Source organism: Vigna umbellata, chromosome 6 (assembly GCF_029865625.1).
Source record: "Vigna umbellata cultivar VRB3 chromosome 6, Vumbellata_1.0, whole genome shotgun sequence".
NCBI classification, from domain to species: domain Eukaryota; kingdom Viridiplantae; phylum Streptophyta; class Magnoliopsida; order Fabales; family Fabaceae; genus Vigna; species Vigna umbellata.
This window is the reverse complement of record NC_142170.1, coordinates 29,077,240-29,101,028: the sequence shown is the minus strand read 5'-3', so window position 1 is coordinate 29,101,028 and position 23,789 is coordinate 29,077,240. Positions and strand designations below refer to the sequence as shown.

The 23,789-nt window shown below is 33.9% G+C and overlaps 1 protein-coding gene across 1 annotated transcript; it reads right to left on the bottom strand.

Moving 5' to 3' along the window:
* Nucleotides 1-87: 87 nt before the first annotated feature.
* On the bottom strand, nt 88-16,356 carry LOC124832460 (lysine-specific histone demethylase 1 homolog 2). Its single transcript, XM_047306666.2, has 3 exons — nt 16,272-16,356; nt 14,404-16,164; nt 88-1,339 (listed from the first exon to the last, which is right to left on the bottom strand). Exons 2-3 carry the CDS (start codon nt 15,935-15,937, stop codon nt 639-641), a joined length of 2,235 nt encoding a protein of 744 aa, XP_047162622.1. The 5' UTR covers nt 15,938-16,164; nt 16,272-16,356; the 3' UTR covers nt 88-638.
* Between the last annotated feature and the right edge of the window lie 7,433 nt (nt 16,357-23,789).

Below are 23,789 nucleotides of genomic sequence, written 5' to 3'. Positions count from 1 at the left end.
CATTTCTCATCCTAAAACTCATCCCCTGGTTTTCTTCTGCACAGCATATTCTTCCAGCTAGTATTATAGATCGGAGGTATGAAGCAATTCTACTAAAAGCAAACCTTTCATGGATGTGTGGACCAATCAAGGAATTGAGAAACAATTATCATATTATACAAGTACAAATTAGGCACACAGGCCCTCCAGAAAAAAATAAAAAATAAAATAAAATAACAACTGTGATGTCCTTTGTGGGGTGGGGTATATGTAAGTACAACTTCTACATGAACACAAATTTGAATACATGATACACTCGGGGGAACAGTACCCCTCTGTTTACAAATTCTTCACCCCTCTCTTGGACTGTCATACTTCTCTGTCATCAAATTTCATCTAATTTTCCTGTGATTACATAACTGATCTATGACTGAAGACTTATATTCTAAAATTGAATAATCTCACTAGTCAAGTCTTCAAAAATCCTCTCTATTTCTAGCAGCAAATCAATGATCTACGAAAGTCTATTATATACAGACTTTGGACCCCAGAAGCAGAAAAGAAAAGTCATGATAATTCAAAAACAATTCTTTTGTAAGGGTGTTTCTATTATAGCACAAGGTTTCATTTAAAGACAAGAAGCAGAAACCCTCTGGTGTTTAACAAGTAATTAAGCGGTTCCTCCCACGGCCTTTTCGAGAATATGCAATGTTAGCTACTAATGTGTTACCTGCTGAAAACAAGGCACTTGGTCCCATGAGCTTCAAGCCAAGGCTTTTGACCAAAAATGATAGTCTGCTTTCATCCCCTCCCTCAACTAGTTGTAGTTGCTGGGCTTGCTCACGGGATAATACAGTGTACAGCTGTAATGGCCACTTAATCGAATTCTGATAGTTGTATAACAGCTCCTCATGACTTTCATCGGTGTCACCAAAAGTGACCTGCAGAAGACCCATTGAGGGTAGGCTTTCTGATGAAGAATAAAAAATGAAAGCAAATTTCCCACATTCAAAATCAGGCCTCTTAAATAATTCAACCAGAATATCATGGTTTGGTCCAATATTCTTAGGCCCATATTTCTTAGTACTGTTTTGCAGACGTGATGATCTGTATATGCGTGAAGCTTCCCTCAAGCCACTCAAGAAAGCACCATGCATAGTTGCTGGATACTGCCTGCTTGTGGCCTCACCAGCAAAGAACAGTCTGTTTCCCACGTTTTCGGCTAGAATATCATAATCATCACCAGATGAATGCACACTAACATGAGAGTAGGAACCGTAAGAAAGGGGATCGCTTCCCCATCTTGTACAAATTGACTGAATTGGATAAGGCACAATAATACCTTTAGGATGAAATATCCCTGCAGAACAAGTAAAATTTCAAAGAAGGCAGATGAGGTAGAAATTGGAAATATCCGTAGTATTCCACTAGCAAGTGTCACTCGAATGAGAATAATACATACATAATGTATACAAAGAGAATTCGGTTTATTTGGTGACATATTCTTTTTCCAATTTTATCTTTAATAGGTATCATTTACCAATTTTACCCTTAAAATGATCTTTTTTAAATTCAATCTTTTTTTCAAAAAATTTAACCATTTTTAATAAAATATTATTTACAAAATAAATAAAAACTATCTACAATAAAATTATAATTTTATATTTACTTTTATAATTATAATTTTATTATATTAAAAAAAGTGAATACATATGTGCGTAGAACATGCGTTTTTACTAATAAGAAAGAGAATAGATATAAAAACTATCTAATTTCAAGAACAATACAGAAGAATAGAACATAAAGAAACAAAATGGAATGGAATGAGACATTATTGTTCAATTTAATGTGTTCAGTGTCAAGATATTTTAGAAAGTTTTAGATTTTATTCCTATTGGTTTTAATTTAGTATATTTATTGTATCTTGATTTTATTATTAGCATAACAATCCCACAATCTTAGGGATTTATTTCCTATAATAATAAGAGAGAAATTATTGTTGCAACCTTTATTGTTGTGTAAACCTAATCGCAAACTTCATTGACACATGTTATGCATCTAATCAAGCCTTCGTTGCTGCATAATTTCATACCTCCATTGTTGTATGTCTCAATGGACAAGCCAAAGAGAAATGCTATTCCCACTCTGACCAAGCAACTTTACTTGCTCAAATAACAACAAAGGTGAACCGTCTATGTCTAGTTCACTTATCAATTTATTTCTCTGCCTTAATTGCACATAATTGTAATGGCTGAAATGAAAAGTAAATAAGTATGGTGTAATTATTGCAACAAGTTACAACGCCCTAGGGACAAATGTTGGAAGTTCATGGAAAACCCTAGAGTAAAGATTAGGGTACAAAGGTGGTCCTCCAAAGAGAGGGGCCAAGCAGCTCATGAAAATCAAGGAGGATCTATCCAACTCAACCATTAGGAAATGGAAAGAGTAAGGTCCTTCCAGAATAATGTGGAAAAACACGTGTTCATTTACATATTACTGGACAAGAAATCAGGGAGGATGATTGGACATGCTAGAGAATGGAATGGGGACAAGAAATCGGGGACAGCGATTGGACATGCTAGAGAATGGAATGGTCATAGAAGATCTGAATCTGCCTATCAAGAGTAAATTTTGATGTTTGAATCCTCCATTACCAACAAAGAAAAAATTCAATTGTTTCATTGCCCTCTAGGACATCCTTCATTTCGTGTAATAAAGGTATTATTTCCAGTTCAAAAATTGAAATATGTGGAGTCTACACGGCGAGGTGTGTGAGCTGGCAAAGCAAAAATGTATACCTTTTCCTATGAGTAATAAAATAAGCACTTCTCCCTTATACTTGTTCATAGAGATGTGCGGAGTACCTCTAATATTTCAAGGACTAAACGGTTTATTAAGGATATCATTGCTTTTTATCCTTAAACACAAATCTAAAGTTGGCTCTATTAATATGCAGTTTGTGTCATTGATTAAAAATCAATTTGGTGCTACTATCAAGAAACTTAGGTTTGATAAATCTAAAGATTATTTCAATCATACCTTGAATTTTTTTTTTGAAACAAAAGGGATAATCCATGAATTCTCATGTATATACGCAGCCCAACAAAATGGATTTGTTAAGCGAAAAAATAGGCACTTACCATACAAACAAAAGCACCCATTTTTTTAGAAATAATGTTCCAAAAAACTTTTGCGAGAAGCCATACTTATTGCCACTTATTTAATTAACGTATTACCTTCCACCATTTTGTCATTAAAAAGACCCATGAAAGATCTCCACTCATTTTATTCACATATAACTTATACACTTAACCTTCCACCAAAAATATTTGGGTGTCTCATTTGTATAGGTTTGCTGACAACAAAAGGAAAACTAGACTCAAGGACTATTAAATGTGTTTTCTTAGGGTCCTCTATCGCATAGAAAGGGTACATGTGCTTTCATTCTCCTTTCAACAAAACAGTGTCAAACAAGCAAGTTAGCTATCTTAACTATCTCATCCTAATGAGGAGAGTTTAAGACAGGAAGATGATGAGCCTTATATATATAGTCCCAAATCTATCTTTTGCACCCAATAATGAAATTCAAAAGAGTAATATCATTGAATTTGAAGCTGAGAGGAAAAGAGTAGAGGTGAATCAAAATCCTAAATCTACATGTCAAAATTCTGAATCTGCAAAAACAGTTATTACATCACATGATGATACAATATTAGCAAAGAATCTGGTGCACACTCAGAGGAAAAGCTATAGTAAGATCTACTGGAACTCAAGAGTTCAACCCTATATTATTACATAAAGTAAATGTGTCTGATCCTATAAATTCTAATTCTACTAACTGTGATGAACTTCTTTTTGTAGAACCAATAGGATAGGTAGAGTAGAACTTAGATCTCCCAATTGCTCTAAGAAAAGTAACCAGAGCCTACTCTAAACCACCTTATCCTTTGAAAAATTCTCACATATCAATAGAACCTTCGCCACAAGCCTAAATACTACAACCATACCTTCTTCTGTATTTGAGGCATTAATTAGTGGCCAAAGGGTTCACACAAACTAGTGGAATGGATTACTTGGACATCATTGCACTAGTTTCAAAAATGAACACGGCCAAAGTAATTTAGTCTTTGGCAGTTTCTTTAAAGAAGGTTCTGAAAGTAGTGAAAAACTAAGTATAAGATTAATTCTCTTGTGTAGTAGAACATACACATAGGATAATGTATTTATAACGAAGAATCATACAAGAAAATATGGACTAAACCAAGAAACACATAATATTTTAAATAACACAAGATATTATAACTCAATATCTAATGATATCTTAACAATATTTAACACTCTCTCTCAAGTTGGTGCATATAAATCATATGTAACAAGTTTGTTACACAAAGTCAATTTTAGGTCCCCGTAAAGACTTAATGAAGATATATGTTAATTTATCACTTGAGTTAACAAACTCAATTCTGCCCACCATGGTACGCTACATAAATAAATATATTTGGAGTTCTTCAAGTAGGACTATCAGCTTCTCTCTTCCCACTAGGAGAAACTGCATTGCGAGACTTGCCACTTCCACATGAGTTGTTGAGTTGCAATTTTCAACACTAATCCAACAAAAACACGACTTTCAGACAACACGCGATTGGAGAAGGAGAAGAAGATCATTGTGTCATACGACCTTATGTTTTGAAACAAAATTTTGAGTACCATGGGGAACACATTTGATAGCACTTACAAAGAGCTTGGTATACCTAGGGAACACATCATGAACAAAATACACGTCCAGAGACATGAAAAGAGACGTGAAATAAATATAACAGTGGCCAACGATAAGCAAAATGGGGCTCAACAAACAATGACAGAGAGCGGGATTTACTCACTCTAATACCAAATTGAGAGTGCAAATGGAAAAACTACCTAAGAGATAGATCATCTGTTAACTAATTCGCATAATTATAAGGATCCTTTTATCAAAGATACTCAAAAAAGATATAAGCAACTTACACATAGGTGATGGAAAGGAAATACAAAATAGATATGTTAACCCATTCTAAAAAGCTAATATACTAAAATTTGTTAAGAAATTCTAACAAATAAGTAATACAAAACTAATAAGTAACCAATTCTAATAAGCTAACTTATTCAAAAAAAGTTTATCACAAGAAGAAATGAGAGAGAAGGGGTCGGGCAAGTGGATTTCAGACATGCTAGATAGTGAGTGGGAAAATAGAGCAATAAGGTGAAAATATATTAACAAAGAAGATTCTCACAAACCCAGAATCAAACCTGTAATCTGAAGTTTAAAAAATATTAGCATTGCAAATCTTAAAAAGACTCTAACTTTCACTTCGATTAATCGTTTTCTATTTTTACAAAAAAAATCAATGTTTTTTTTCAAACTTTGCAAAACGAAAACATCAAAAACTTAAAATGAAACTAACCTTGAAGGTGGCTTCTATGCTGAAATAAACCAAACACACATCCAAAGAGCACATGTGGAAAAAATTAATCGGTAAAAAATGGAAGACAATGATAGAGAAACAATTAATCAACAAAAAACGAAAGAAAAAAATGAAAGAAATTGAAGATGATGGTCTGGAAGGCGTGGAGAGAGCAGCAGCGGCACAAAGGAGTTTACAAATGTGCAAGACACTCGGTTGCGAAATTTAACCCTAAAAACATGTTATTACCTCGGTTATTTTTTTAACCGAGGCAATAAGGATCTATCGCCTCAGTTCTATACAGAATTGTTGCCTAAACCCTCTTAAAAAAATAAAAAAAAAATCAGTTATTTTATGCCTCAGTTCTCTAAATAACCAAGGCATATACCTTTGCACGAATTGTTGGTTTTTAGAGAATAAAAACAGATGAATATTGGATGGCTGAAGTATTTCATCTTATTAAATGCAACTTAATTTAAATACATTTAGAAATAACTAACTAAAATATCACATCTCGTGATTCTAGCAACCACTACTAACGACTTGGCTAAAAAATAGAAAATAACTAATCCACTAACAACCATTGACTAATTTAAAAAAATAAAACTGAAATTTTCCTAAATTCATGCAACTAACAAGGCAGTTCTCAACACTCCTCCTTCCTCCTTGCCTTGGAGGCTGCAGACTCCTAGCTTATTCCTTAGGAATTCGAACCTGTTGAGTGAAAAAGATTTGGTAAATATGTTAGCAGCTTGGTCTTCCGAGCAACAGTAAACTAAACATGCCTTGCCACTTTCTTGAACTTCTCTTAAGTGAAACAACTTCACATTAAAACGCTTGGTCTTCCCATGAAATACAGGATTATGTGAGATTGAAATTGCTGCTTGATTATCAACAAAAACTTTTGTGCATTTATCTTGCTTCATACCCAAATCTGTTAAAATATTCCTCAACCAAATAACTTGATTCACAGATGCTACAGCTGAAATGAACTCAGCTTCTGCTGTTGACTGAGCTATGACCTCTTGCTTCTTGGAGCACCAAGAGAAAACACCTGAACCCATACTAAAACAGTACCCTAAAGTACTCTTCATATCATCCAAGCTACCAACCCAATCACTGTCAGAGAAACCAAATAATTTAAAGTTGTGTACCTTGTAATACTTAACTCCATAATTGACAGTTCCTTTGATGTATCTTACAACTCTCTTTGCTACCTTCAAGTGCAATTCACTAGCACAATGCATAAATCTTGACAGCAAGCTAACTGGGAATAAGATGTCAGGCCTTGTGGATGTAAGATACATTAGACACCCAATCAAACTTCTAAAATAAGCTTCATCAACTTTATTTGTTCCATCCTCCTTGATAAGCTTCTCTTTTTGATTCATTGGAGTGTTAATTGGTTTGCATTCACCAAGGTGAAATTTCTTTAGAATCTCCTTTGCATATTTTTTCTGGTAGATAAAAATCTCATTCTTCTTTTGAGTGATCTCCATGCCCAGAAAATAAGTCATAAGACCAAGATCTGTCATCTCAAAGACCTTTTTCATTTCTTGCTTGAATTCTTCAATTAATCCTAGGTTGCTTCATGTTATCAAGAGATCATCAACATATAATGAAATAATTAAAGTATCAGCACCATCATGTTTGATATAAAGTGTAGTTTCAGATACACTCTTTTGAAAGCCCAAGTGCAGTAAATGATCATTAATTCTACTGTACCACACTCTTGGGGCTTGCTTTAAACCATATAAAGCCTTTTTTTAGCAAGTAGACTTTATCTTCTTGTCCGTTGATAACAAAACCATTTGGTTGTTCAACATAAATCTCCTAGTGCAGAAAACCATTAAGGAATGCTGACTTGACATCCATATGAAACACTTGCCACCCTTTTTGTGCTATAATGGCAAGTAGTAGCCTAATTGTATCATGTCTTGCTAATGGAGCAAAAGTATATGAATAATCTATCCCAAATATTTGAGAATAACCTTTTACAACAAGCCTTGCTTTGTGCTTGTTTACAGAACCATCAGGATTGAATTTTGTTCTAAACACCCATTTCACCCCAATGACATTTTTGTCATAAGGTCTTGGAACTAGCTCCCAGGTTTGATTTTTCTCAATCATGGACAGCTCCTCCTGCATTGCAGATAACCATTTCTCCTCCATAATAGCTTCTTCAAAACTGACAGGTTCACAAATAGTTATATTACACAGTGATACATTGCTTTTTTGATAGATTTCAAAGAGTAACCTTGTGCCTCTAATAGGTGGTTCATCTACAGTGTCTTCAACCTCCAATTCAATGTTCTGACTTTTCTTTGAATCACTTCAGCACCAGTTTTCATCTTCCATGAAATGCACATCTCTGCTCCAATTCAGTGTACTTCAGGGTACAGTTTTAGTATGGGTTCAGGTGTTTTCTCTTGGTGCTCCAAGAAGCAAGAGGTTGTAGCTCAATCAATAGCAGAAGCTGAGTTAATTTCATTTGTAGCAGCTGTGAATCAAGTTATTTGGTTGAGGAATATTTTAACAAATTTGGGTATGAAGCAAGATAAATGCATAGAAGTTTTTGTTGATAATCAAGCAGCAATTTCAATCTCACATAATCTTGTATTTCATGGGAAGACCAAGCATTTTAATGTGAAGTTGTTTCCCTTAAGTGAAGTTCAAGAAAGTAGCAAGGCATGTTTAGTTTATTGTTGCTCGGAAGACCAAGCTCCTAACATATTTACCAAATCTTTTTCACTCAATAGTTTGCAGCCTCCAAGGCAAGGAGGAGTGTTGAGAACTGCCTTGTTAGTTGCATGAATTTAGGAAGATTTCAGATTTATTTTTTTAAATTAGTCAATGGCGGTTAGTGGGTTAATTATTTCCTATTTTTCAGCCAAGTCATTAGTAGTGGTTGCTAGAATCACGAGATGTGATATTTTAGTTAGTTATTTCTAAATGTATTTAAATTAAGTTGTATTTAATAAGATGAAATACTTCAGCCAGCCAATATTCATCTGTTTTTATTCTCTAAAAACCAACAGTTTTGGGCATCGGTTCTTTTTGAACCGAGGCATATACCTTTGCGCGATAATTACAAAAATGTCACCGCGCCAGTTTTAGACAACCGAAGCATATACCATTGCACGATAATTACAAAAATGCACTTGAGAATTAAACTGTAAAATAATTCTAGAGGGCTTGATTGATCCCTCTCATAATCTTCTATTTATAAAAATAAATTGATACAAGAGTACATGATAATTAGGGTAACCCTAGACACAATATAATCGTAATAATTAGGGTAACTCTAGACACAATATAATCATGATAAATAGAGTAACCCTAGACACAATATAATCATGATAAATAGGATAAATATTCTAACACTCCCCCTCAAGCTGGAGCATACAAATTGTATGTACCAAGCTTGGAACAAATAAACTCAATCCGAGGACCCCTTAATGACTTGGTCAATACATCTGCGAGTTGATCGTTTGACCCAATAAACTCAATACATATTTCTTTAGTCAACAACTTTTCACGAACAAAATGACAATCAATTTCTATATGTTTAGTCCTCTCGTGAAACACTGGATTTGATGCAATGTGGAGAGTAGCTTGATTGTCGCAATACATCTTCATAGTATGGATGTCACAGAATTTAAGCTCTTGAAGGAATTGTTTCACCCAAGTTTACATGTTAGTGACGCCATTGCCCTATATTCGGCTTAGCGGTTGATCGAGCTACTACATTTTCTTTTACTTTTCTATGAAATAATGTTTCCTCCAGAAAAACACAATATATTGTAATAGAACGTTTTTCAATAGGTGAACCTGCCCAATCTGCATCACAATACCCAGAGACATGAATGCTTCCTTTATATTCATATAACAATCCTTGCCCAGGAGCCTTCTTAACATATCTTAGAATGCGAATGAGAGCATTCCGATGGTCAACACATGGAGCCTGCATGAACTGACTAACCACTCCAACTGCAAAGGATAGATCTGGCCTTATAATAGTGAGATAAATCAGTTTTCCAACAAGCCTCCTATACCTCTCTGGATCGGAGAATAAGCCTCCTATACCTCTCTGGATCGGAGAATAATTCACCTTCTTTTGTCCTTAATTTCTGGTTTAGGTCCAAGGGACTATCTATCGATCTGCAATCAATCATGCATGTTTCTTGTAATATATCAAGAGCATACTTCCTTTCGGAGATTACAACTCCATCTTTTGATTGCGCTACTTCAATGCCAAAGAAATATTTGAGACTTCCAAGATCTTTGGTTTAAAAATGTCTACACAAGTACTCTATTAGTTGAGATATTCCAACAGCATCATTTCCTGTAATGACAATATCATCAACATATACTATTAAATAAACACATTTCCCAAGAGAATGATAGTAAAAAACCGAATGGTCTGCTTCACTGCGTTTTAGCCCAAATTTTGAACAATGGAGCTAAACTTTCCAAACCAAGCACGTGGGGATTGCTTGATGCCATATAAAGATCGGTGCAATTTCCATACCATCCCAGACTCCCCCTAAGCAACAAAACCAAGAGGTTGCTCCATATAAACTTCTTCCTCAAGATCACCATGTAGGAAGGCATTCTTAATATCCAATTGATAAAGTGGCCAGTGACGAACGGCTACCATGGCAAAGAAGAGGCGAATAGTAGTCATCTTGGCTACAGGAGAGAAAGTGTCACAATAATCAAGACCATAAACCTGAGTGTAACCTTTTGCAACAAGTCGAGCTTTGAGCCGATCAATTTCACCATCAGGGCCGACTTTAACTGCATACACTCATCTGCAACCGCCTTTTTGCCTAGGGGAAGGTGCACTAGCTCCCAAGTATTACTGTAGTCAAGAGCCTACATTTCTACAATCATAGCTTGTCGTCATCTAGGATGATCAAGTGCTTCTTTCACATTCTTGGGTATAACAACAGAGGACATTGAGGATAAGAAAAATAGGAGGGCGACAATCGATGATAGCTAAGAAAATTATAAATGGGATGAGGGTTTCGAGTGGAACGAGTACCTTTTTAAGGGCAATAGGCCATGCTGAATCATTTTCACCGAGAGGCGTGGGAGGAGGTGACGAGGGAGAAGAATCTGAAGTAGGAGATTCACCATTGTCTTGGGGAAGTGGACTATCCATTGGGGCCCTATGTGGGATGATCTCAATATGTGGAGAAACGGGTGTAGGAGGATTGTGATCAAGACTTGGAATGACAGAGACAGTGGAGCTATTTCACTCAGCCATTGGCAGACATGTAATACTTCTTAGTTTCAGGAGAGTAACACCGATATCCTTTTTGAAGTCCTTTCTGAAGTCGAGAATAGCCTAAGAAGACACATTTGAGAGCACAAGCGAAGAGTTTGTCTAGACCTTGTCATGAACAAAACATACACAACCAAACACTCGGGGAGATGTATGAAAGAGAGGATCATTAGGAAACAAAATGGAGAAAGCGACTTTATTATCAAGAGAGGAAGAGGGCATCCTATTAATAAGATAACATGCAGTTAAGATGACATCCCCCAGTGATAGACAGGAATATGGGCACCAAGCAAAAGGGTACGGGCAGTTTCAACCAAGTGTCTATTTTTTCGTTCTGCTATACTATTTTGCTGCGGTGTATGAAGACAAGTAGACTAATGTAAGATACCATGGTAACTCAAGATGGCATAAAAAAGGATGAGAAATACTCTTTTGCATTATCACTTCTTAATATTTTGATTACTTGACCAAATTGATTTTTGATTTCATTAAAAAAAAAGATGTAAAAATAGCTAACAATTCAAAACAATTTTTCATAAGATAAACCCAAGTACATCTTGAATATTCATCAATAAAGGTAACAAAATATCTAAAACCAAAGGAGGACATACGACTAGGTCCCCATATATCAAAATGGATGATGGAAAAACTAGAATTACATATTGATTGAGACCTTGTAGGAAAGGAAGATTTAACATGTTTTCCTAATTGACATGACTCACCTTCTAAGGTTTGGAGACCACTAAGTTCAGGACACATCTTTTTTAATTTGGACAAATGAGGATGGCCAAGTCGATCATGTAGCACTTTAGGATTAGGAGGAGCAACACAGGGCACCCTTGGACAAGATCCAAAATGGTATAATCCGTCAGCTTCATATCCTTCTCAAATCTGCCTCCCCGAACCACGCTTCTGTATAACAAAAGATTTATGATCAAAGGTTATTGAACAATTTAACATTTTGGTCAACTGGCTTAGGAAAATTAAATTAAAAGGGCAATTAGGGACAAAAAGGACAGAGTTGAGATTGAGGGAGGGAGACAAAGAAACATGATCGACTCCTTTGGAGGAAGTTTTAAATCCATTTGCAAGGGTTATGAAATGAGGTTTTTCTCGAAAGGAAATAGATGAGAACAAAGAGGTATTATCAAAAATGTGATCAGAAGCACCTGAGTCAATTATCCATGAATTTTGACCTTCCATAGATTGAGAAACGCAAGCAGTTGATGTACTGGGAGATTGGGATGGTTGTGCCAAGCTGTTAGACTTTAACCTTAAATACTCTTGATATTCATCCTCAGAAAACATAGAAGTGGAAGTTTCAGTCTTCAAAATATTGGCAGTTTTGAAAGGAAAATCATGTAAGGAGTAGCAATTTTCTTGAGTGTGACCCATCCTTTTACAGTATGTGCATTGAGGACGTCCTCGACCTCCTCGTCCTCCTCTTCCTCGTGTGGCAACCATGACAGATGGTTCCACTAATTCATGCGCTTCTTGAATTTGAGGTATTAGGACACGCAGAAGGCGAGTGATCAATGTTTCCATGGAGGGGACCTCATGACTAGTTAGAAGTTGATCTCTAAGATGATCAAAATCGGGATGTAGGGCACGAACGATCAACACCATGTAAAATTTGTCTAATTTCTTTTTTGATATCCTCTAATGGGTCCGCTCCCAAAAACATCTTGAGTTCTTCGACAGCAGATTTGGCATCAGCCATGAAGGACACCATATCATGGCCTGCCATTTTAAGAAATGCAAGCTTGTTTGCAGTGTCAGAGACGTTGAATATTGTTGGCATAAATGCTTTGGGCTTTCTTCCAAAAGGAGTGACAAGTTTTGAAAGCCCTCAGAGATACAAGAAGTTTGGGTTCCACTGATTGCCATAACAGGGCACACAACTGGAAATCTGCTTGTTTCCACTTATCAACTTTTTCAGTAGGCAGGCACATGGCTTCCATCTCGCTCAAGGTGGTCATAATGCCCTTGGCCAAGGAACCACATTTCAACGGCAGCAGACCATGATAGATAATTTTTTCCATTTAGCTTCTCGGAAGTAATTCATGGACTTCCGGTAAAAGGAAAGAGTACTGTCAGACACCATCTATGAAGAAGACGAATAGTACCGGCAAGGAACAAGAAAACCCTAAGGGTTTAGACGGACGGAACTGTGACAGCGGTGGACGAAGGCCGGCGGCGGCCGGTGATCGACGGCGGCGACCGATGGCCGAACGGTGGCCGCCGACGGACAACGATGGAGGCCGGTGGCGGACAGTGAAGGGCAGCAACAGACTGTGGTGCCAAACAAATGCTACGAGACAGAAACTGTAAAATAATTCTAGAAGGCTTGATTGATCTCTCTCATAATCTTCTATTTATAAAAATAAATTGATACAAGAATACATGATAATTAGGATAACCCTAGACACAATATAATCATGATAAATAGGGTAACCCTAGACACAATATAATCATGATAAAAAGAATAAATATCCTAACAAATATCACCGCACCAGTTTTAGGCATCGATTCTTTTTGAACTGAGGCATATACGTTTGTGATAATTACAAAAATGTCACCGCACCATTTTTTGCTTCGGTTACAACTAAATCAGTGTCAAATACACGAGTTAAAATCCTTTTTTTTTACTAGTGTAAGATCCCATGAATATAAAAGTATAACTTACCATAAAGTAAGAGAATATAATTAAATAATGCATGTAATACCCTTACAATTTAAGCAAGTTTATTTTGTAGGATTACTAAATCTCAATCTATTTATTTGGTACCATTATATAAAGATAAAAAAAATATCCAAATTAAAGCCCAAAGGAAAGGTTCAATTTTAAATGAATGCAATCCAAAAGAACAATATTTCATGAATTTCCAAAATAACTAAATAACATCTTCAATAGTGTTATGATGCAAGGGGATCTGCAAGTAAGTTGCAATAAACAAAGACTCAAGGGTTGATAGGGACAAATAGGTGAAATCATCAAGGGTGCCTTATAGAGGTTGAGGCAGCCAAACAACCAAAACAAAGAAAGTTTCATGGTGCTAAGTGAACAGAAGGTGTTACATGAAGAGAAGATGAATTTGTGGCAATAAAATTGCAGTGAATGAGTTTTTTCAATTCCAAATGGCACAAGTCTTGCCAAAGGCAAACAGCAAGTTGCAAAGTAACTGAAGTATATGATATATATCAATTATATATGCATAAAAAAATGGCATGCAAAATAAAAATAAATTGCATAACAAATGACATATTAAATCAGTTTAATTTGTCAGATACTAGTTAGAGATAACCGGCAAATGAAGAATGCAGACCACAACCACAAAATTATAGTGGCCGCTATTGCATATCCAAAATTATAGTGGCCGCTATTGCATATCCAAGCAATTCAGTAACGCAATTGTTATTAAGGCTATTTAACAACACTGTTTTTATAATTAAAACAATATTTAATGAACCTATTCTGTCCTATTTTACATAGTTCCACCTTTTAAATAGAACCATGTTATATCAACCTTTTAAGCTTATTTTCAGTTTTACTATATTTTTAAGACAGAACATATATGTTAAGTTCACCCAATTCAAATATGCCTACAAAACATCACCCTAATTGGATAAATAAATACAATAATAACACAGGCATTCAATTTTTCATTCACATTGATAAAATAGATATGATACCTTTTAAAACACTCAACACACGATGGAGCAAAATGGAAGGATTTGTGGATTCAAAGACTTGTGCCGCTTCCCCAGCTACCAGCGCAACAAGTGCTGGGCCTCCAGAAACCGTGTGGTAACAGTAAAATAGGAAAAACTCCCCACGTTGATGACTATATTCGTTGAGACATCCAAATGTGTCTTGATCTTCCCCCCAAAATACATAAGGAAAAACCATAGCAACTTTGTTCAGCAGCCCAAACCCCATCCTCTCAACTGCTGCCAGTTTCCTTGCAGGTAATTCAGGTTCAAAATTGATGGCCTTCTTTTTCAGAACTCCAAGGGGCACAGTACATAAGGCAATATCTGCTTGAAAGACTTGGTCCCCAGCAATGACCTCAACACCCTCATCTCCATATCTTATAGTATTGACCGTCTTTCCATAGAAAATAGGAACTCCTTCACATAGAGCTTTTATCAACCTCGTATTCCCTCCAGCAAGAAAGCAGTGATCACCACTCATTTCATAAGGATCATCCTGATCCCAATAGGCAGCCGAAAGATTTGAAAGGCACCCAGCATTTGCATATTCCAAATTTGCAAGATGCCAATCAAGCAACTGCCTCTCATCAGTACTTTTGGTCACACTATACAACTGCCTGAGCGTCTCCAAGACTGAACCAAGTGAAGTATCACTTGCGAACCCACCCATAATTTGCCTCAGCTCCATAACCTTGTCAAGCAACCTATTAAATACATATTCAACACTTGCATCCATTTCTGTATCAACCGGTGCCCCATTTGGCTTATATAAAGGGCAATTATCTCTGACTTTATGAAGTGGTATAGAAAGTTGTCTAGCCAGAACCCCCAAAGGGTTAGCATGAATGCCAGTGATAATACTCCCACCAAGATCAATGGCAGAAAATTTCCCATCACGCCCTACCTTCTGAGTATAAACTCGCCCACCAGGCCGACTTCTGCCTTCCAAAACCACAACCTTGTAACCAAACAACAACAGCTGCCTCGCAGCTGCCAACCCTGCCAGGCCAGCACCAATAACAATAGCAGTTCCCTCATTTGACTCAGACAATTGAGAAGTAAATGCTGGTGAAACCCCAAAATTTATGTAGCCATTGTACAAAAGGAAGTCATAAGCAGAATTAATCAAATGCTCATACTCATTACTCACAGTTTCTCTAATCATCCCTTTACTCAACCACAACCTCACATTCCCCCTCCTCCACAAAGCCAATATATGATTCCTTATGACTATGTAATCATTCTGCTCCTTCCCACCCAACTGCCTCACAACCCCAGCCCTAACCTCCTCATCGAGCAAAGCATCAATTGGGAAACCAAGCGACATCGCAATCATAGCCTCAGTCTCAGTCTCCTTCTCCAAATCCTCTTTGGTCCTACTCCTCTTCTTCAAACCGCCCCCCAACTGCTTCTCAAACAACTCATCCATCAGATCCTCATCATAGTTTCTCAAATTCACTTTCCTCCTCAGTGAACGCTTCGAAACCGATCCATTCGAAGACGGGGTTTCCATTATTATAACAGGAGTTCACTAAAAACACAAGAAACCCGAACTCGATAACGTGCCTACCCTTTATTTCAACTGTTTTCACAACTGCATGGCACGGCAACCTACGCTAGATTTGAGCAAAAGGGAACCATTCACCAATACCAATCAACGTTAAACAAAACAATCCTATCAAAATTATTTATTTTCTTCTTTTGCTGGAAGAACATTTATAACAGTTTTACATCATTCTTCTGCACAGCAAAAAGGAAAAGTTCTACATCACAATGTTTGAAACCCCTGAGAAACATAACGAAACCAAGAACATAAAAGGGAAGAAAAAGATAGGAAAGGCACATACAGTGATAAGGCGTAAAAGCTCTCCTATGGAGTCACGACCTGCAACGGTGGGAAGGGAACTGTTGCAAAGGGCACAGAAATGATATAACTGCTTGTTAAAATGGATAAAATATATATCATTTTTGTATTGGGCCTATTGGGCTACTTTACCACAATGCTAAAGATAATTCCTTTTTGTACCCTATGTTTTCTGATTTCACTCCATCAAAGTGCCGGGAAAGGTATAAAATGTTCAAAGCTTTAGATTTTCAAATTGTAGAATTTGAAAACATGTTATAGATTTAAAATTCTAAATTAAGCGGAATTTTGAATTTTATAATTCAAAATTGTATTATAGATTACATAATTTTTAGATTGCGTAATTTAAAAATATATTTTAGATTATGTAATTTGGAATACATTCTTAGATTATATAAGTTAGAATGTGTTTTTAATTTTTAAATTATATAACCTAGAATGTATTTATTGATTACATAATTCATATTACATTTATGAATTAGGAAATATTCAATGCATTTTTAAGTTATGTAGTTTGAAATCCATTTATGAATTTTATGGTATGAAAATGTATCCCAAATTTTACGAATGGATCTTCATATTACATCACTTAAAAACATATATTGGATTATATAATTTTGAATGTATTTTGCATTACGTAGCATTGAGTACATTTTGAAATCTATAAATGTATTTCAAATTTTACAATTTCTACTGCATTTCTACATTGTACAATTTTAAATACATTTTTTAGTTCAAGATTGTATAATGTAGAATAGATTTCCAAATTATGCAATTTAAAATGTTTCTAATTCATAGATAATTTAGGTTTTTTTTCTTCACATATATGAACAAGAGTGTTAAAGTAAATAAATCTAGCGTGCACGGCTTATTACATATTGAGTTAAAAGTGAACTTAATGTAACTTCTTTTTTTCTTAACAAAAAATTTATAACTCGACCTATTATAGATTTGTGGATTGGCTCATTTAATTCTCCCAAAATGTTTCATATTTTCGTTTTCAATAAATTCATTTAATTCACCTTTTTATGGCAAGATAATAAATTAATAACTTATATATTTAGATAAATAAATAAATTATGTATTCAAAGTTTTCAAATAGTGTTATACAACATTTTAATTTTGAATCTAGCTATTGTAATTGTTAAAGCGAGTAAATCTAGTTCAGGTGACTTATTATTACATGCTAAACTAAAAGTAAGTAAATTTAACTTGATTCTATTTTTTTAATTGAAAGATTATAATTAGGCCTACCGTAGATTTGTAGGTTGACTCATTTAATTCTTCCAACTTGTTTTATATTTTTATTCAGCAAATTCACTTAATTAACCTCTTTATAACAAAATAGTAAATTAATAACTTATATATTTAGATGGGTTAAATATATTTTTAGTCCCTCAACTATCACTATCATGCGATTTTAGATTTCGTCCCTCTTTCAAACTTTTGTACACTTTGATCCTTGACTTTAAGAAACTCTAATTTTTAGTCCTCGAAAACCAACGGCGTTAAATTTAATCTGACATGATTAACGGTGTATGACGTATGATGTTAACATACTTGCTCACTGTGTACCATGTTTATGTCACGTTTGATATCAGCGTTGGTGCCACCACCTTCCACCATCATCGTTTTCATCTTCGCCACCGCAGGACCTTCGCGCTGCCATGGCGAAGAAAACCTGCAAACTCAAACCACCATCGCGAAACCAAATCGAAGTCCAGAAACCTTCATCGTGCATCAGTTCATCTTCCTCCACCACCATAAAGACCTCTATCAGAACCCAAGAACACCAAAATCCCCAATTTTTAAAATCCTCCACATCATGCGGCATCTTCCTCCTCATCGCAATCATCAATTTTAATTTCAATTTCACAGTTGAACCTAAACAAAAGAGAATTATTGTCTATGATTCAAGATTGGATGTCAAATTTGGAAGTAAATGTTTCATGATTAAAGAAGAAAGTAAATGTTTCATGTAGTTCAACAGTTTACGATGCTATGATTCAAGATTGGATGAAAAATCTGGAAGTGGGGATTCTAATGTTTTAGGCAGAATTTAGTTTTATTTATGAGAAATTCTTATATTAAAAAGAGAAAATATATTGCTTGAGATCTACCTTTTTTTTCTGCATCCTTCCCAGATTATCAACATTGAAAGCTGTCACTCCTCAAAGCCAAGGTTCATGAATCATGTCTTTTTATTTTCTGATATTCTGAATAAAGTTCTCATATTTTCTTATGTTCTCAATAAAGTTCTCATCTTTTTAATTTCTCATCTTTTTAAGTTCTCATCTTTTTAAGTTCTCATCTTTTTAAGTTCTTATATGATATTAGAAAGAAACCTTTTACGAGTTTTGTCTAATTACACATGCAATTTTTGTGTGTTTGTTACGTGATGAGAAGAGAGTTTTTATATCTGATTGGCTTATCTTGTTGTACCACAGTGATTTTCTGCTGGAGTAGACACAAAAGAGAAGAAATCCTTTGTATGCATGTGCTCCTGAATTGACTTTTTGAGAGAAGGACTATTAACAAGAGATATAAAGATGGAGAAGAAAAGGAAGATTTTGCACTATAGGGAGAGGCTGGGTGCGGTGGGGTCCTCGCCGGCGTACCAGGCATTCACCTCCTCACATTGTTTGCCAAAGAAAAAATGACGTGGCACACCGTTAGCCAACTCAGCTTATTTTTAACGGTATTAGTTTTGGAGGACGAAAAATTATAGTTTCCTTTAAGAACAAGGATCAAAGTGTACTAAAGTTTAAAAGAGAGACTAAAACTAAAGTCGCTTGATAATTGAGGTACTAAAAACATATTTAACCCTATTTAGATAAACAAATAGATTAAGTATTAAAAGTATTCAAATAGTGTTATACAACATTCTAATTTTGGAAAAAAGATATGTACACTACATAATTAAAAATAATAAATATTTATAATTAAAAGAATGATTGGTAGTGCATTATAAATTAGGATAATATACTTTGACACTATTTTTTCGACAACATTTTAACACCATCTACGTGTGATTCTGTGATTGGTCCATGTTGGTGTTTATGATTATTATTATTGATTGTGGAATAATTTTGGACCAATCACAGAATGACACGTAGATAATGTTAAAATATTGTCAAAAAATTGTCAAAGTATCATTACCCTATAAATTAACCTACCTCAAATTCACTTAAAACAAGAATAAAACGAATTACCTTCAATTTAACCCATATAATATATATATATATATATATATATATATATATATATATATATATATATGTATGTATGTATTCGTCCATCATTAAAATAACTGTTAGTTTAATCGTGGTCCATCTATTTTTTAACAACAAATCCAACATAAATTAAAACTATGGATACTCATTAATATAAATTAGTAGAAACATATGCATATTTATTTTATAAAACAATTATTCATCATAATTATAAAAATAAATATAAATAATTTTACTATAAATAGTTTTTATTTATTTTGTAGATAAAATTTTTATTATAGACGGTTAGTTTAGTTTGAAAGATTGTTAAATTTTGAAAATAATCAAATAAAAACATGTTGAATAAAAAAGACGATCATTTAAAAGATTAAATTGGTGAGGTAATTATTTTAGTTTAATAAAATGTCACTTAGATTGTAAAATTGAAAAGAAAAATATACATAAAAAATAATCTTCTTTATATAATGATGACCAATGAAAATACATAAGTTCTTTTTTAAAGATAACAAAAAATTATAAAATTATATTATTATAATTTTAAAAATAAAATTAAATAATTTTGTTGTAGATAATTTAAAAGAATAGTTAAATTTTAGAAAAAACTGGTCAAATCGAAAAAAATAGTTAAATTTAAAAAAGAAAAACATGTAAAGGATAAAATTGGTAAAATAATTATTTTTTATTAAAAAAATACTTAAGGAGTAAAATTGGAAATAAAATGTGTACATCATAATTGTTTTCAGTTTAAAAAAATACTTAAAAAGATAAAATTGGAAATAAAATGTGTACAGTAAAAAATAACAAAAATGATGCGAATAAAGGTTTGGAGGTGAGGTTTTATGAAATTGGAAAAGGCTGGATCTGCGTTTTCAAAATTCGGATTTATGAAATCTAGAACCATGAGTGCGGAATCTATAACTTCAGCAACAACATTAATGTTACACGAATTCATTGGAATGGTCCAAATCAACAAGAAAATCGTAGCCTTTAAATTCAGGAAGATTTGGGATGATTTTGCACATTTAAAAACAAAAATTAACCTTAAATATTACATAAAACGGGTCATGGGCCTAACTCGAACAGGTCATGTCATATAAAATGGCCATGTCTGACTAATTCGCCACCTTGTACATTGTGTTATTAATTTTTTAAATGTCGTTAAAAAAATTAAATTAAAAAATTAACAAAAATTAAAAGTTGATTAAAAAAATAAATTAAACAAATTAAAAAAATATAAAGGACTAAATTAGTATTTGAACATATTTTAAATAAAATATATTGTTTAAAAAAATGATGAAAACAAAAAAATATTAAACTTGAAATAATCGATATAATTAATAAAATAATTATTTTAATTTAAAATAAATTTTATTTAAAGGTTGAAATGGAAAAATAAATATGGACAATAAAAAGAAGAATGTTCTTCATATATAGGTAAAGAAATATAGGTATATAGACTAATAAAAATATTGTGTTGTTTTTACAAAGCTAACTAAATTCATAGATATCGTCAAAAATTACAACTTGATTGAAAAAATTAGAAGTAAATTGAATAAACTTAAGAAAAATAATATAAAGATTAAATTAATATTTAAGCCTATTTTAATTAAAAAATGTTAAGTTTAAAAAAATATCAAATTGAAAAAAAATAATTAAATTTGAAACCATACTTAAAGATATAATTGATAAAATAATTATTTTAATTTAAACTAATTTTTATTTAAAGGGTAAATTTGGTAAATAAACGTGATACCAAAAAGAGAATTATCTTTTTATATAGGTATAGATATGGAGTAGCACTGTACATATGTTATACATTCTTTTTTATATTGATTAATACTACTAAAATGAAACATCATAATTAATATTCAAAAAACATATCACTCAACATCTAGAGAAATAAATATAAATTTATCCAACAAATAATCATAACATTATAAGCATAAATAAAAGAGATTTAAACCATTAATAGAAATTATATTTGGAACAAGTAACACATTGAAGTCTTTTAAAATGTCATGTACAAAATAAACCAAGCTTATAAACTAGAATGTTGCATCTTCCTTTTCTTTAATTGGTTCAACTACAACATCCCTGTTCACACTAATTAAAGTAATCATTACAAACAAAGAAAATAAAACGAGACAACAACACAGAGAAAGGTTAAATTTAACATCATGTACTTAGTCAATCACACAAATTATTAATAAAGATTATCTTAACACAAACAATGACTCGTATAAGACTCAATTAATCGGATACATGCATTAATATAATACTCTAGCAAGTTATGCATTGTGGTGGCCTCTAATGCTTCATATAGTCATTGTCAATGAGTTTCATTCTACCACACATAAGGTTTGTCACATAAATTGTCGTAAGAACCATGAGGTCATTTTTCAGTTGTAGTGACATGTTACTCTTTGTTAATAACATCCCCAGAGTAACTCATTCTATGTTAAGATAAATGTATTAACATCCTTTAATTTCCAAAGTTTATCCTAAGTTGAAAAGGCTTTAAGATTTCACCAAAAGTCATTCCCAGGTAAGAGAGGTGAGTTAGAGACTACTTAAGTACCAAGTCTTACCTAACAAAAATGCTTTAGGCTACTTACTTTACCACTTTCAAAAGAGGATGACTATTGAATTCAAAATATGGACTTAAATGCAAACAAAGATTAAATTAAAGACACCTAGACACCTACTCGGACTTTATACCAAGGCTTATAATTTAATCTCTTGTAGCCAAGCCACTCCTAAAAATGAAAATTAAAAACAAAGTGAAAATCATATTGTAGCTTTGGCTTCAAGAAACACTCACCATTTACTTCAATTTTAATTTTGAGTTAAAAAAGGTTGGCCAAGAGATGGAAGAACGCCAAAGGTTCTTCCAAGACACTTGGTTTGAAAGTCCTTTTACAAATAGGAACTAAGAAAACATATTTACAAGTTCAAAAATAAATGAAAATTAAGACACTTTCACTCAAATTTTGGTATATGCACTCAAACAACCACTCTACTATTGATTTGTGGCATCCATTTTTCACTCAACTAGAAGCTTTCTCTTTCTTCCATCTCCAATTTTCCTTTGCTTCATATTTGAAGTACCTGAATAACACTAGAAGGAGGGGTTGAATTGTGTTAATGGAAAAATTCTTTTTGCAACCCTTCTGATATAGCACGTGATCAAGCTCTGAATGTATTTTATATAAGCTTAGACGCTTAACCTAGTATAAGTTGTAAACGATAGTTTCTTTTAATGTGGTATTCAGAATGCACATTATAGAGTTTTATAAGAACTTCCTTAGTTGAAGAGTAATCATTTAGCTTGGAGAGTTCTTGTATTTGGAAATAAAAACATAACTCTAGTTTTTTATAAGAGAAACGTTTAGGTAAGAGAAGAGATAAATGCATAATTATTTTTATACTAGTCCACTCCAATTGAGTTACATCCAGTTTCCTCCGTAGAGAGTTCCACTATAATCTTTACAAGATTACAACTGAGTATTCTCACTACTTCTTGTTTGAGTATACGCTCCACTCCTAGTACTAGACTACCGTGCCTAGATTTCCCTTGAGTATTCATACCACTCATGGTACTGGACTGCCACACCTAGATTTCCTTGAGTATTTGCACCACTCTTGGTACTAGACTACCGTGCCTGGATTTCCCTTGAATATTCGCACCACTCCTGGTACTAGACTATCGCGCCTAGATTTCCTCAACTCAAAAAAGTTCAGTTGCAAGTGTTTTAATTTGGCTTAATACCTCTTTTGGTCCCTCGAAAAAGGGGGAATGTTCAAATTGTTCCTACCTTTTCAAAAAAGTTGGAAACGGTCCCAAGTTGTGAAAAAACGGGTCAAGTTAATCCTTTTTGCTTACGGCATCAAAAATTTAACAGTACAGTTGCCTCCTTGGCCAAAACTTAATGAGCTGTAATATGACGTGTCAATTTTGAATTTAAAAAAAAAAAGTTGTTTCCCACGTCAGCTTCATCTTTCACTTCCAGAAACGTTAGAGCCACGACACAATTGGTGGTAGTTTTCTCCTATTCTTAACGACGAGAACGGAGGCACCAGCAGCAGAGAGGAACAAGAAGAGGCATTGGTCACTTTGGTCGAACACAGAACCCGCAAAGTCAAAAACCTCCATCACCGCTTCGCTTATTACAAAACTCGGGTTTTCCTTTAACCCTCTGATTTTCATTCCCTGTCATCTTGCCCTTAGTTTTCGTTGTTTTGCCATTCCCTGCTCATGCTCATACTTC

Excerpts from the sequence above, each read along its gene's own strand:
- LOC124832460 (XM_047306666.2), bottom strand. The coding sequence starts at position 15,937 with ATGGAAACCCCGTCTTCGAATGGATCGGTTTCGAAGCGTTCACTGAGG. Across the intron at positions 1,340-14,403 it reads TGTGTTGAGTGTTTTAAAAG|GGATATTTCATCCTAAAGGT; the intron begins GTATCATATCTA and ends CTTGTTCTGCAG.